The 16,055-nt window shown below is 48.1% G+C and overlaps 1 protein-coding gene across 2 annotated transcripts in view; it reads right to left on the bottom strand.

Moving 5' to 3' along the window:
* RBM23 (RNA binding motif protein 23) overlaps positions 1-15,434 on the bottom strand; it is a 37,928-nt gene extending 22,494 nt beyond the window's left edge. The window contains exons 1-6 of one of the 2 annotated variants that reach the window (XM_033923834.1): positions 15,241-15,434; positions 14,553-14,629; positions 11,809-11,855; positions 11,652-11,687; positions 10,844-10,987; positions 10,397-10,456 (exon numbers count right to left, since the gene is read on the bottom strand). In XM_033923834.1, coding sequence (XP_033779725.1) covers positions 10,397-10,456; positions 10,844-10,987; positions 11,652-11,687; positions 11,809-11,855; positions 14,553-14,618 — 353 coding nt within the window. In that variant the 5' untranslated portion in view covers positions 14,619-14,629; positions 15,241-15,434. Of the gene's footprint in view, positions 1-10,396; positions 10,457-10,843; positions 10,988-11,651; positions 11,688-11,808; positions 11,856-14,552; positions 14,641-15,240 lie in introns of both variants that reach the window. The other variant, XM_033923835.1, reaches the window with a different exon arrangement.
* Between the last annotated feature and the right edge of the window lie 621 nt (positions 15,435-16,055).

Here is a 16,055-nt window from a genome sequence, read left to right as displayed (position 1 = left end):
CTCACCGCCCTTCTCTGTCCATCTTGAGAGGGGGGGGGGGCCTGCAGAGAGGGGGCAGGGTGCACCCCTTCATCTGTGCCAGTGCTCCTGGCTGCGTTTCCCCCTGTGCCTGTAGGCAGAGAAAAGGGGAGAGATAATGCCTCTTGCGTGGGCTTCTCCTGCTGTACTGCCTATTGTATATTAAACTGTACAGCGCTACATATGCCTTTCAGTGCTATAGAAATCATGAAAGTATCAGAGTCCCTCATACTAGCTGGAAAAGCACTCTGCCTAGGTATTATGAAGAGCAAACAGCTTTTTAGACTGAGGAGTTTCAAAGCCCCACCTTTGGAGAGGCAAGGTCTGACCTGCCGCATCTCTGAAGATATCAGCACCCTGCTGAGAAAAAACCGACTCCTCGTTCCCAACATGAGAGGGGGAGGGGGGCAGGGTGAGAAAGGTGTGAATTGTAGACTCTGCAGGACCCCAAGAGAGAAAGAAACATCGAGGAGTTGTTTTTTTTTTTTTTTTTTTCAGCATGTCCTTTATAAGCTGAACTCTGGGGCAGCATGTCTCCTACTGGGGGGAGAGATCTGCAGGTCCCCTCCAAGGGAAAGAAGCATGAGAGATTCTTTCTCCTTAACATTCAGATTGGGAGGAGGGTGGGGCAGAGCCCTCGGAGCTGCAACAGATTATCAGAGGTTTTTTCCCAAAAACAAGCAGATAGGACTTACCTTTGAACCCCGATTTTTCTCCCTGCAGCGTGCCTCAGTTGTGCCCCTTTCTCAGGCTGCTTGTAGCTGAGCCGGCATCCTGAGATGATCGGGAGGCGTGCCCCTGCAATCTCCCTGCCTGCTGATGTCAGGAGGGGTTGCCCGAGGAGTTCTCTCTTCGGAGAGGCGGGTCTGGCTGCTGGTTGGCTGGTTGTGCAGGAGGGGCGGACCTGGGCGGCGATCCCCTGCTGCTGGGAGGCATGGCCGATCGGGGATTGGCTCCTCCGTTGCTAGGGGGCGTGTTAGGCCGGTAGCTGGCTGCTCCTCCATTGGTGGGAGGCGTGGCTGCATGCAGGCTGGTTTCTCCCTGGGCTCCCTTTCCATTTGCTGCTCCCTCGTTGCTGGGGGGCGTGGCTTCACGCTGGATCGGGCTGTGGAGGAGCAGGGAGATGGCTTCTCTTCCGGTCCACACGTGGGGGTAGGTGCGAGACCGGGAGGCGCCCCCAGCGATGTGCCCATTCGGGCAGAGGCCGATGGTGTTCCCGATGTCTTCGGGAGGGGGGGGCCGGATGGCAAACCCCGATCGGCTTCTTGCAGGGGCCGACGGCTAGCGACAGCATGCAAGACATCCGGGAGAGATTTCTCGACCGGGCAAGTTGCAGTCGGGGGGGTCGACTGAGCCAGGACGTCCTGGAGGCTCCTCACTGGATTCTTCTGTGGATCCCCCGCTGCTACACTCCGATGAGGATGGCTGCTGGAGGACGATTCTCGGGCCTCACTTCTCTTCAAGAAGTCTCTCAGTGCCCTCTTCCTCAGCTTGCGTGCCCGTGGAGACAGACGGACGCAGAGCATGCAACACTGTTCCTCGTGTGCTGTGCCCAAGCAGCAAACGCACAACTCGTGAGGGTCCAGTGTGCTCATCCTTTTCCTGCAGCGCGGACATTTCTTTGATGTTTCTGGCATCTTCAAGATGGTAAGTAGAACAAGTTTTGATTGTAGAAAAATGGAGAGCTGTGGAAAAATCCGACCGATGGGAACGGGCGGAAACTAAAGACTGGGGATTAGGGGGAAGCAGGGGGAAATGGGTAGGGCTCGGGCATGCCCAGTGGGGCCCGGGCTCTGCACGTGCTCAGAGAAAAAAAAAAAAAAAAAAAATCTCTCTGAGCTATTGGAGAGCTTATCCGTAAATTGGGAGCTGTTGGGACAACACCCATATGTGGCTGACTCATCCTGCTTGTCCTAGGAGAAAGAATGCAACAAGACCAAACTGCAACCTTACAAATGTCCACTGGAGGCACAAAGACTCAGCCCAAGAAGCTGCCTGACCCCTAGTGGAATGAGCCTTGAGAAATTCTGGAAAAGACTTTTCTGAAGTAGATACGCAGAAGCAATAGTCTCCTTCATCCTGCGCGCAATAGTAGCCTTAGAAGCACCATCCCCCATAAGAGAACCCGCTAGAAGGACAAAGATGATCTGATTTCCTGACCTCCTGGGTTCTCTGCACTAGAGAGTTGCGCAGGGACAGAAATCCCACCCATCCCCACCAGGATCCTCTCCGTCTCCACCCAATCCCAAAAGGAATTACCTCCATCCCCGCCCATCCCCATAAAAAGCAGCAATTACTTCTGACAGGATCATCAATTCCACAGTTTCTTTATAAACCCCCTCTTTTACTAAGGCTGACGTGTCCATTATATTATATGGACAATCCCTGCTTCCAAAGCCTTCCATCCCCGTGGGAGTCCCGTTGGATAGAGGGGGGTCATCCCCATGGGAGTCCCGTGGGTTAGGGGGGGGATTCCCACGATCCCCGTTCAGACTTCTGCTCTGCACATAAGAGCGAAGAACCCGAGCAGCATCGAACTTGCGCAACTGCATCTGCTCAGAAGAGCCCTCCCAACTACCCAACACCGGGAGGCCCACTTCCTGATTGACATGAAAAGGAGAAAACTGCCTGTGGCAGAAAGGAAGGAACAGGCATCAAGACAACCTGCTCCCTAGAAAACTCCAAGAAGGGAGCCGTACAAGAAAAAGCCTGCAGCTCAGAAACACAGTTACCAGAAGTAATAGCCACCAAGAAGACCGCTTTAAGAGTTAGGTCCCTCAAAGAGCAGGTGCCCAAAGGTTCACAGGGAGGGCGCACTAGCAATGAAAGAACCAGATTCAGATCCCAAGATGGAACAGAGGGTTGTACGGGAGGCTTGAGCAATTTGGCAGCCCGCAAGAAGCGAAGCACATCAGGAATGGCAGTCAAAACGCTGACCTGTCAACAACCCACGAAAGGCTGACTAGGCTGCAAGCTGAACCCAGAGAGAAGACCAAGCCAGTCCCCTATCCAGGCCATCATGCAAGAACTCGAAGATGTTAGGCAGGGAAGTGCGAAAAGAGACCACTCCACACACATCACGCGCAACACACCATTCCTCAAATATACGTCAAACCCTCACATAAGCCCGAGAGGTGGAAAGCCTCCACGACTCCAAGATCACTTCACCTGAATACCCCTTCTTACCTAGGTGACCCCTTCCAAGAGCCAAGCTGTAAGACGGAAGGGATCCAGATCAAACATGGGAATGGAACAGGTCATCCAAGAAAGGCAGAGGAAGAGGAACCGCCACTACATGTCGCAGTAGATCCTCATGCAACGGACGCTGAGGCCAATCTGGAGCCTCCAGAACCACGAGATCCAGAAGGCAGAGATGCAGAGAAGAACTCTGCCCACTAATGACCATGGAGGGAACACATACAACAGCCCCTCCGTTGGCCATGGTTGAACCAGAGCATTCAGGCCCTCAGCCAGCCAGTCCCTGCGACTGAAGAAGCGGGGCAGTTTGGCATTGACAATTGGTGCCATCAGGGGCTGATCCCAAGACTGTACTATCAACTGAAAGGCCACTGGGCTTAGACACCACTTTCCGGGATCTAGCACATGACGACTGAGGAAGTCCGCCTGAACATTCTCCACTCCAGCTATGTGAGAGGCTGAGATATCCTGAAGGTGGGACTCTGCCCAGACCATGAGCCACTGCCGTGGCATTGTCCGATGGAATTGCCTAACAAGAAGGAGCAGAAGGCTAACAGCACCAGACTGGACGGCTCTGGACTCCAACACACTGATCGACTTGGACGCCTCCTTTGTGGACCAGGCGCCCTGAGCTGAATGACTTAAGACACTGAGCCCCCCAACCGAGGAGACTGGCATCCGTGAGCAGCACCGTTCACTGTGGTTGATCCACTCGTCCCCTGAACAAGAGGAGAGATATGGAGCCACCAACAAAGACTGTAGTGCGCCAAATCTCACAGAGGAACAGGGAGATCCAACTGTGCCTGAGGCGACCACCTCCTGAACAGAGCAAACTGAAAAGGACGCATGTGGGCCTACATCCACCTCACTACGTCTAGGGAAGCCCTGCCTTCGACCCCCAAGACTTGGAGGAAATCCTGCGCCCGAGGACACCAGGACGCCATAAGGAGGCGAATCAGAGAAAGAAAATTGCTGACCCGGGTCTCTGGAAGGAAGACCTTCTCCACGAAGGCGAACAGAACCCCAAGGTACTCCAGACGCTGAGATGGGACCAACCAACTCTTGAAAAGGTTGACCACGCAGTCCAGCGACTGGAGAAACTCCACCACCCGAGCTGTAACCCGGGTGCTCTCCTGCAACGACTACGCCCAAATCAACCAGTCATCCAGGTAGGGATGCACCAGAATGACCTCTGTCTGCAAGGCTGCTGCAACGACCCACCATAACCTTGGTAAAAGTCCAGGGAGCCGTGGCCAGACCAAAAGGAAGCGCACAGAACTGATAGTTCTGACCCAAGATTGCAAAGCGAAGATAGAACATAAGAATTGCCGCTGCTGGGTCAGACCAATGGTCGATCATGCCAAGCAGTCTGCTCACACAGCGGCCCTTAGGTCAAAGACCAGTGCCCTATTAAGAGTCTAGCCTTACTTGTGTTATGTTCTGTTCCAGTAAGAACTTATCCAACCAATGACCTAGAAGAATGAACATCCAGTGAGATCATCAAGTTTGCAGACGACACACAAAGCTATGCCGGGCAATCAGATCGCAGAAGGATAGCAAGGAACTCCAGAGTGACTTGTGTCAGTTAGAAAAATGGGCGGAGAAATGGGAGATTAAATTTAATATGGAAAAGTGCAAAATAATGCATTTAGGCAGAAAAAAACAAGGAACACGAGTATAGAGTGTCAGGTGCAACTCTGGGTAAGAGCGAACAAGAAAAGGACCTGGGTGTACTGATAGATAGGACCCTGAAACTTTCGGCATAATGTGCGGCAGCAGCAAAGAAAGCAAATAGAATGTTAGGCATGATAAAAAAAGGAATCACGAATAGATCAGAGAAAGTTATAATGCCGCTTTATAGGGCAATGGTCAGACCACACTTGGAATACTGTGTCGAACATTGGTCTCCCAACCTAAAGAAGGATATAAAACTGCTGGAGAGGGTACAGAGATGAGCAACAAAGCTAATAAAAGGTATGGAGAACTTGGAATACGAGGAACGACTGAAGAGACTGGGATTGTTCTCCCTTTGAGAAAGGAGACTGCGAGGGGATATGATCGATACTTTCAAAATACTATAAGGAATTGACAAAATAGATCAGGAAAAAAAATTATTTACAATGTCCAATGTGATGCGGACAAGAGGACATGGACTGAAGCTAAGTTGGGACAAATCCAGGAAAAATATCAGGAATTCTGCTTCACGCAACGAGTGGTGAACACCTGGAATGCTCTCCCAGAGGAGGTTATTGCGGAATCCACTGTTCTAGGATTTAAAAGCAAACTAGATGCACATCTCCTTACGAGAGGCATAGAGGGATATGGGTGACTAAAATTACGCCAAGTGTACACCTGGCTGGGCCTCCACGTGTGCGGATCACCGGACTCGAACCGGAGATAGCAGTTCTTATGTTCTTATGTCTCGACTCACTGAAGGGTGTTTTCCCCTATAATAGCCTCCAGAAGAGAATTCCAGGTTTCTACCACTCTCTGGGTAAAGAAAAACTTCCTTACATTTCTACGGAATGTTTTCCTCCCAATTTCAGCGAGTGCCCTCTCGTTCTCTTCAACTTGGAGAGGGTGAACAATCTCTCTCTCTCTATTAAGTCAATTCCCTTCAATATCTTGAGTGTTTCGATCATGTCCCCTCTCAGTCTTCTCTTATCAAGGGAAAAGAGGCCCAGTTTCTCTAGCCTCTTTTTGTACAGCAACTCCCCCAGTCCCTTAACCATTTTTGTTGCTCTTCTCTGGACCCTTTCGAGTAGTACTATGTCCTTTTTCATGTAAGGTGGCCAGTGTTGGATGCAGTATTCCAGGTGGGGGCGTATCATGGCCCGGTATAAAGGCATGATAACCTTTTTGGATCTGTTCGTGATCCCCTTCTTAAATCATTCCTAGCATTCTGTTAGGCAGAAAATCGCTGCTGCATATTGAGTGGTCGGTTTCATTGACTTATCTACAAGTACTCCCAAGGCTCTTTCCTGGGGCTCTCTCCGAGTACAGCTCCGGACATCCTGTACTGACATGCATCACCTTGCTTATCCATGTTGAACCTCATTTGATATTTCGCAGCCCATTCCTTGAGCGTATTTATGTCTCTTTGTAGGTCTTCCCAATCCTTCTGTGTCCTCACTACTCTGAATAACTTTGTATCGTCCACAAATTTTAATCACCTCACTCGTGCCCAAGTTCTAGGTCATTTATAAATATATTAAAGAGCACAGGCCCAAGCACCAAACCTTACGGCACTCCACTCATGACGCTTTTACAGTATTGTCCATTCATCCCCACTCTCTGCTTCCTATCTGAAAACCAGTTTTTAATCCATGTGAGTATATCACCCTCAATTCCATGGCTCGCAATTTTCCAAAGTAGGCGTTCATGCGGAACCTTGTCGAACGCCTTCTGACAATCTAGATTTACGATGTCGACTGGGTCACCTTTGTCTATCTGTCCATTTACTCTTTCGAAAAAGTGCAGTAAGTTTGGCAATCAACATCTTCTTTTGCTGAAGTTTGTGTCCGTCAAGGTGATCAATGATGCGGATCAGCGACTATCATCTTTCCCGGTACTGAAGTCAGACTCACCGGTCTGTAGTTTCCCAGATCTCCCCTTGAACCTCAGCGTAACATTCGCCACTTTCCAGTCTTCCGACATCTTTCCTGATTTGATCAACAGATTGGCTATTAGTTGGAGCAGTTCAGCTATAACCCCTTTCAGTTCCTTGATTACCCTTGGGTGGATGCCGTACGGTCCTGGGGATTTATGGTTTTTAAGCCTATCAATCTGTCTGCATATCTCTTTTAGACTGACCGTCATCCCTGTCAGTTTCCCGTCTTCATTTCCCGAGTATAGCCTATCTGCTTCAGGTATATTGGCTATATCCTCTTTGGTAAATACAAACGCAAAAAATGTGTTCAGTTTGTCAGCGATGGCTTTGTCCTTCTTTAGTACTCCTTTTATTCCCTAGTCATCTAACGGCCCCACCGCTTCCCTTCGCGGGTCGTTTCCCATTAACATATCGAAAGAACGGCTTAAAAGTTTTTGGCCCTCTTGTCTATTTTTTCTTTGTAGTCTCTTTTGGCCCCTCTTACCATTTTATTGCACTTACGTTGATGTTTGTGCTTTTTCCAGTTTTCTTCCACTTTTGAACTCTTCCATTCCTTAAACAAATTCTTCTTGTCTCTGATCGATTCCTTCACTGCTAGTGAGCCATGCCAATTCCTTGTTCTTCTTCCTCTTGAAACCCTTGTTAATACGCAGTATATATAAATTTTGCACCTCTGTGACTGTCCCTGCAAGTAGGCCTCCGTCAGATCGAGAGAAGTCAGATACTCCCCCGGCTAAACCACCAGAATGATAGATCACAGTGTCTCCACACGAAAAGAGGGAATTGAGCCCTTTGAAATCTAAGATGGGACGAAAGGTCCCCTCCTTCTTGGGGCCCACAAAATAAATTGAGTACCTACCGGTGCCATAATCCTGAGGGGGTACTGGAACAACCACTTTGAGATCTAGCAAGCGCTGAAGGGTCTGGCGAAAAGCCTGCATCTTCCAGGCCACCTGACACAGAAAAGCTAGATAATGATCTGGCAGAGAGCAGGTAAACTCCAGAGCATATCCATCCCGCACCACCTCCAGGACCCACTGATCAGATGCGACCGTGGCCCATTTGGGAAAAAACTTGCGCAGCCTGGTTCCCACCAAAACCAGAGGGGATGCCGGCCAGGAGTCATTGGGCAGGACAGGGCGGGAACCGGCCCCCTGAAAGGACTGCATGCGCTGATAAAAATGACCCCGGGAAAATCCCGAAGCTGGGATAGGAGCAGCCCCAAACAGGAAGTTATCTGCGGAACTCCCAAAGACGCCTCCGGGCAGAGCAACCCCGAGCCACTGGACAGGCACTGTCCTCAGACAGGCAGGGCACTTTAGAGTCCGTCAGAGTCTGAACCAACTTATCCAAATCCTCTCCAAATAAAAAAAAGACCCCCCTAAAGAAAAATTTAGTGAGTTTAGTTTTGGATGCGGCATCCGCTGACCAAGCACAAAGCCACAAGGTAAGACGCACAGTCACTCCAAAAGCCATAGATTTGGCAGAGGCCCACACTAAGTCATAAAGGGCTTCCAAGAGGAACAAGGCAGCCATCTCAATCTTTGCCACCTCCCAATCCACCGAGAACCAGACTCATCATCAGACTCACAATCCAGGACACGCTCGGCCCACCAAAAAATGATGTGAGCCCCCCCCCCCCCAAAATAGCTGCATGGACCCCCAAGGTCAAAAAACATCAAAATTCTGTTTAAAAATGGTCTCTAACCTACGCTCCTCAGAGTCCCGTAAGGAAGATCCACCCTCAACAGGCACGGTATGCTGCTTAGCAAGCGCTGAGACCACCACTGGCAACTTCAAGGTATCTCTATCCCTCTCCGGGATGGGATACAAACGAGCCATGGCGCACGCTAACCGAAACGGTGCCTCCGGCATATTCCACTGCACCAGGACAATATCCTGAATAACATGATGCATAGGAAAAGAGCAGGAAGCAGCACGGATCCCCCTAAAAAAGAGGATCCCCCACAAGCAGGATCTTCAGAGGCGCCTCTTCGAAATGCAGCACATGCTGAATCATCTGGCAGCTCATCCCTTTGAAAAAGGCGCACCACGGACGCCTCTTCGCTGGGAAACCATCTGCCCCACAACCAGCGGCCATCCCCTCGAGAGGATCCTGGATGTCCTCAAAAGGGTCCAGGTCCTCAACCAGGTCAACACGCTCCTCCGACCACAAATCCTCATCTCAAGCCACCCTCGGGCGCTTGGATGAGGGAGGAGGAAGAGGGGCCGCCAAAAGTGTAGAGGGAGGCAAAGCCACAGGGGTGTGGAGGGAACCTCACCCCCCACCACCGCCGGACCAATGCGGAACCCCCAGCTGCTTGAAAATAGGCTCGGCACAAAGCAAAAATTAAATCAGGGGGAAAAATAACCCCCCTGGGGATCCCATGGGACTCCCTGCCACGGCAGGGGATCCAGCAGAAACCTGCCCCTTTGTTTCCAATACAAGGGGAAGGTCACCTGAGGTTGCAGACAAAATGGAGGGGTCTGTAAAAATGGCAAAGTTCCTGCCAAAAACAACCTCTCCAGGGCCTGTAGCCGCTGGGAAGCCTGAACTGTCCCAACAGCTAAAGCAGGCAAGCCAGCATCAGCAGTTAAAGAAACAGCTGAGAGGGAATCCCTCAGTGGGCAGTGGGGGAAACTGGGCTTCCCCACTACTCCCTGCTGACTCGCGAGGCACTAGCAGTGAGGGTGCCCTGGAAGTCTGCAACTGCTGCCGATGAGGCTCCACCACCGCAATGACCCAAACTTTTAGGCCGGCCAAGAGTGCCTCGCATCTGGACCAAATTGCACATCAATTCTCCTGAAAAGTGCTCAATTGCTCTATGTGTGACTTAGCTTGAAGAAAAAGTGCCGGTTAGTTGTAAAAAACAGCAAATTTAAAAAGAAAGCAACCCTTCAGTCAGGTATTTGTTTGTTTGTTTTTACAGAACAGACTCAACTGGCTCAAAGCAGTATGCCTTGCTTAAATTAGGGGGCAAAGCTTACTGCTGAGTAACTTCTAAAAAAATGTTGGGGAGGTAGAGAAAAGGGGGGGGGGGGAGGGAGCAAGAACGAGACCCGCTGGGTTTGACTCCCACCCCCCCCCCAAGGTCAGACAAACCCCTAAACAGCCCCACCCAAGCTCAATTCAGCACAAAAACAGGAACTAGGATCCTTAAACATATACCAACAGCCCTACCAAGGGAAATGGGTGAAGTTCCTCACACCTGCTGAGACTGAAAGAAGACTGATAGGAATAGGGAAAGGTACCTATTATGTACTATTCCACAGTTTTGTTTCAGTCTGCACCTGCTGGTCATGAGATATATATACCCGCTTATAAGATTCCTATACCGATCTGGAGAGTTACTAAAGAATGCCCATTATCAATCTAGCCGCTAAATTCATTAGAAGTTGGACAGGTTTGCATGTTTTCTTTGACAATCCGACATACAAAAGATTGCAGTAATCAATTTGATAGCAATGAAGCTTGAACAACAAGAGCAAAAATCCACAGGCAGGAGCATCCGTTTTTAAGATATATAAAAGGCCTCTAGCCTCCATTCCTCTTGCAGTAATTATATGTACCTGACAGGGCTCTTCTCTCGTTTACGAGGGCTTCGACTCTTGTTAAATGTATGGTGATGCCTGAAAAAAGAAGAAAAAGATAAGCAAGGAAAGAAAACAGCAAGTGCATCTACCAAATAAGGCCCTGCAAGTCTCCAAGATTATCACACAACGCAAGTAAATGCCATGAGATGTTCACCACCACCACGACGCAAGAGCTACTTTGAATCGTCAAAAGTATAATTTACCCTTGCTAAAGTTATAGACCTTATATATAACCGTGTCATTTATATAGGATACAAAACATACCTAGAATAAATTACCTGCATCTAACACAATGCTACTCAGAAGTACATAAATTAAATTCCCTCCCCCCCAATATACTTCCAACAGAGAAGTTGGTAACCCATAGGATAATACTGAGCAGGGAAGACAGGGCTAATTTCCTCACTGTCCACCAATATTTACCCAGGGTTTCGGAAGCGATCACGCTCATCCCGCCTACGGTCCCGTGGGCTGTGTCTTCGATCCCGGCTTCTACTACGATAGCGCTGCTCGTGGCCACGATGCCGCTCTCTGCTATGGCTGCTTCTGGGTCGGTACTTATCCCGGCTGTAGAAAAATAAATTTTAGAAAATAAATTTTAAAATACCAGAAGTGATCTGTAAAGACTTTCAAAATACTGAAAGGCATCGACAAACTAGAGCAGGGAAAAAAATTATTTACAATGTCCAACTTGACACGGACAAGAGGACATGGACTGAAGCTAAGGTGGGACAAGTCCAGGACAAATGTCAGGAAGTTCTGCTTCACGCAATGAGTGGTGGACACCTGGAATGCTCTCCCAGAGGAGGTTATTGCGGAATCCACCGTTCTAGGATTCAAAAGCAAATTAGATGCACATCTCCTTACGAGAGGCATAGAGGGATGTGGGTGACTAAAATTACACCAAGTGTACACCTGGCTGGGTCTCCGTTTGTGCGGATCACCGGACCATAGGTCCGTTCTTAATGCAGTTCTTAATGCTGTTCTTAATGCAGAGCTACTGACATCATACTATAGTAAGAACATTCAAAGATAAAACAGTAATGAACTAGCTTGGTTCAAGTCACCCAGAAAAAAATGATAAAAAACATTTTTCTTAGAATGCCTGTCCCAACCACACTTTTGAGGTATAAAGGGAAGTGATCACAGCAAATGAAAGATCAAGCAGGATCCACAAGAAATGGTCACATCTCTACTAAAAACTGAACTCCAAACACCCAACTTCATTTACCTGTTTCGGCGCTCCCTGCTACGGCTCCTCTTCCTCCTGCAAAGGTGAGAGCAAGTACAAAAAGCAAAGACTTATTCTTCAGACAACTTAATCACTTGCCCCCCCCCCCCACCCTCTAACTGACCAACTGATCCCCCACCTCAGTTCAAATGCTCACCTGCTGCTTTCTCCATATCTTTTTTCTTCTTTGCTCTGGCCTTCATCCTAGGCGGGTCGACAGAACATTATCACAATGATATGAGCAGCAGTAATGTGGAGCAGAGAAGCAGAGTTTACAAGAAAAGATTGAGAAAATGGGGAAAACAGTGAAAGGAGGGGAAAAAAAAAAAAAAAGAGACAGGAAACATATCATTAGAACATATAACTACTGAATGCTTCTATTGGCAACAAAAAATTATCTTTACGATAGACTTGAGTGAAGTATGCAGGAAGAAAGGGGTTGAGGGAGGACAGCGCTGAGCCCTAATCTGTCAGCCTTCAAACTGCTGACATCTCAACACTCCCTTATACTGGTTGCTAACTCTAGAAAGAAGAAATCAATGTTTTCAGGTCTCAGTCAGAGAAACTGGATTCTGCTTAAGATCCTAGAACTCGCAGTATAACACCCACCCCTTTAAAAACTCATACAATACGCAGAATAGAGCTTAGACCCTAGAACTCGCAGTATAACACCCACCCCTTTAAAAACTCATACAATACGCAGAATAGAGCAAGGTGAGACATAAATTTAAGAATCCTGCATTCAGAGAAATCACCACCCTAAGCTAGCACAAACCTGGAAATATACCATCTCACCCACAGGGGGAAGAAGATATTGAAGCAGAATATAGTAAGGCAACTGATCCCCACCTTACCCACCCTTCTCCTGAAGTAAGCTCAGCGCTTTTCTCCTACCATTTCAGTCCCCATTAAGGGTGGCTTGTATAATAAAAGCAGGGAGATCAAATGGAAAAAAAAAAAAAAAATGAAAAAAGGTTTTTTGGTTTTAGCTTTGCATGTTTGAGAAATAGGATCCCAAAAGGAGAACACACTCCTCTGCCCCTCCCCCTCCATGGTGCCAAGAAATGCAACCAAAACTACACAAAATTGTGTTTCAGCACAGTCTCCCTTATCCCTCAGGGAATTTTAATATTTCCAGTTTCTCTGATGATTGGCTCTGGCTGCTTTGTACTTTACCTGTGCTCCTCAGGCTGAGAGAGTTTTATTGTGTTTTCCAGGGAAAGCTTCTGTCCACCTCGTCCTGGACCAAACACAGTGCATTTTATCTCTTAGTATGTATAACCAGTTAAGAGATGATACACACAGCACGCAATTCTGCGGCTTGAGTAACACTCTCATTCTCCTCACCAGCAACATGAACCCCACAGAAACCAGGAAAATCCCCATACAGATCCTACCTATGCCGTTTAACAGATCTCGGCTCTCCAACAGCCTCAAGGCAAATAGAGCAGGTAGCCTTAGGAGGGATCTTTCCCTCCCTCCCTCCCCCCCTCCCAGTACTCAAGCTGTTTCTCTCTTTACTTATAAAGCTTGATCACATTAAGCTTTACTGCCAAATGGTACAGGCACAAAATTAAGAATTAAAAAGCCTCCCCTATACCATGAGAAGATAGTGCCACTTGAATTGTTCTTGATAATGAAATTCTAGTGTTTTCCACTTGTTTCTTCATAATAGGTAACCCTCCCATCTTATCACTTCTATAGCTCTTTCTTAGAAAGATCTTTAGTCATCTGGGCGACAAAAAATTATAAAGAATAAAATACCATGACATGCCCAATATGGGGCCTTGCTTCCCTAAATAGGCAAAAGAAAAGGGGAGGCTTCATACAAAATTTTATGGTGAGCAACCAAAGTTAAAATGAGCAATTTTCAAACTTTTCTTTCCAATATATTAAGGGCAAACTAGTAAGTTCTAAGCTTGGGAATCAAACTAAAATCTCAGCTCTGGCAATCAGGGGTTAGGTCTAGAAACCATCTGCACTTCCCCATAAGTTATATAGTTATGACTTATCATGTTAAACAGTGCTGAAGAAAATAAAAAATGAGGCAGTGAGTGACTTTATACCCATTTCTCCAACTTTTTTTTTTTTTTTAATAAAGGAAGTATTTTTAACAGCTTGCTTTCTTTCGCAAGCAGCATTTACCAACAGCATGACTACATTTCTAAGAAAACCACCAGGAGTTTCTACAGCTTACTCAGAACAAGCTACCCAAACATAAAGTTTTGCTACCTGTCAAAATTTAGTGTAAACAAAGAAACAAAAAAAAAATATATATATATATAGATATATATCTCAGTCTCCCTCTGTGTGAGCAGACACCCCCCTCCCCCAAAAGTCTAGTTCCTCCTTTTCTTTGATGGCAGCAAGATGACAAATTGCAGTTAGGTACAGATAAGATTTCACTACCTTATCAAACCAGTGTTCAAAGGAGCTGGGCAAGAGAGATCTTTAAGGTTCTATAAAGAGAAAGGGTGCAAATCTGTTATCCACCGGGCAGACAGTTAAAAGAAGTTACAGAGCAATACTCAAAAAACACTCGTCCACATTCATACAAACTCTACTAGAAGACCAAGAATTTTACAGGAAGAAGGCAGAAAGGAGGGGTTTTACTTAACCTCAGAACCCCTCCAAAGCTGCCTAACATAGTCTTGCCTTCCCCTTTCCTTGAGTGGATGCTGTCCTGTTGTGTATTTCTGCGAACGATCGGACACCGGCCATACCTCAGACCTGCGTGGACGGTGCATCTAAGAGGAGAACGGAACAGACAGCCTGGAAGTGGGAATGGGAGGGGAAAGGGGTGTGGGAGCAGGGAAAGGAATGTCACCAAGCTGCCCCATCTCCTGTTTGTGCCACAGACAGAAAGGGGGCGGGACTTTAGATCTAACCCTTTTATTTTACCTCTCTGTTCTTGTACGGAGCCTCCAGCATAGCCTCAATCACAATGTCGAAGTCATCCGACGCCATGGTCCTTTCGGCTGTTGGGGATCAAAAGGTGGAAGAAAAAGAAAAATTAAATAAAGACAAAAAAATTGTTTTAAAATCTCAACTATGAACAACCAAAATAAAGAGAGTCGACAGAGGAAGAAAAAGATGATCCATACCCGCCACGTCACAAAGACACGCACCAGACCAGCATCCGCATGCCTGTGACGTCACTCCCACTCCACCCCCCCCACCAGACGCGAATGGGACGGCGACCGTAGTGCCTACATTATAAAAGACCCCCCCCCAAACAATTCTGCATTCACTTACAGGTGACATCGTCATCACCGCCCCCCCCCCCAAGACCAGGCGGAGGAAAAAATAGGAAAACCACAGCCATCGATCGAGTCCCCCCCTCCACATCATCGGACCCGCGACTAACCGAGAGACCCGTCCGCGGTATTTTGTCTCGTCGGAGCAGCGTGACGCATCCCAACATCTCGCGGAACGGTCGAACCGCGCTTGCCGACGTCCTTCCCCGCTCTTAACGGCAACAGCGCTAAAGCCAGGCCGGCCGCTCCCGAGAACTGTCGAGCGCCAGCTTCGGAACGACCAAACCAGGAGACCGGGTATCCCCGTCGCGGTTCCTTCCCTCTGCGCTTACCTCTTGTTTCCCGCTTCGCTGTAGGTGCTTGGCCTTCTTTTTGTTCCCCTTTCTTTTTTCTCTGCCGCGGGCACAAAATGGCGCTGGGATTCCTGTGACTTTCCAGAAGCTTCTCTTTCTCTCACCTCGCAGCTACTCGGAAGAAACCGGGACTTGCCTTCTGCCTCACAGCGGATTGGTTAAGGGGGCTACGCGTGAGCTTGACGCTCATTGGTTAGATGGCTTGCTCTTCACGTTTCCCCCGCCCCGCCCTCTGAATGCTTAATTTTCACGCTGACTGCTCGGAGCGCGTTGATTGGTCGAAAGAAAAAGAAGGTGGGATGGAGGGTGACCGGCGGGCGGAGATTAAAAACGCTCTAGGCGCTGATTGGTCCCCAGGTGTCACGGGGAGAGCGTCGAATTGTTAAATGTTGTGGGTGGGAAGGCGTCGTTGTTCTTGAGGGACGATATGCGCGTGCGCAGAAGCGAGAGAGAACAAAGAGGAAGTAAAATGGGGACTGTATGACCTTTGACCATACTCTTTAATTTTACAGTAATTACCAGTACATTTTTTTATTACTCGCTTCACAAATACGATACCTTAACTCCATTTGCTTTCTTTTTTGGGGGGAAGCCATTCTATATATTTTTTTTCCTTTGTCTTTCTCATCGGGTAGTTTCATCCTTTAGGCTTCCTACTCCAATCCAGGGCCTGAACCGCATTAAAGATTTTGGGGTCCACAGATCTGGGGCAGAAAGAGATCAAAAAGGAGCCCACCTTCTTCACGGGTGTGACCATTTCCAAATGCATACTCTTTTGTCTATTAGTCCATCAA

The sequence above is a fragment of the Geotrypetes seraphini genome, chromosome 16 (genome assembly GCF_902459505.1).
Source record: "Geotrypetes seraphini chromosome 16, aGeoSer1.1, whole genome shotgun sequence".
NCBI classification, from domain to species: Eukaryota; Metazoa; Chordata; class Amphibia; order Gymnophiona; family Dermophiidae; genus Geotrypetes; species Geotrypetes seraphini.
Note: the sequence above shows the minus strand (reverse complement) of the source record. Positions and strands in the feature narration are given on the sequence as shown.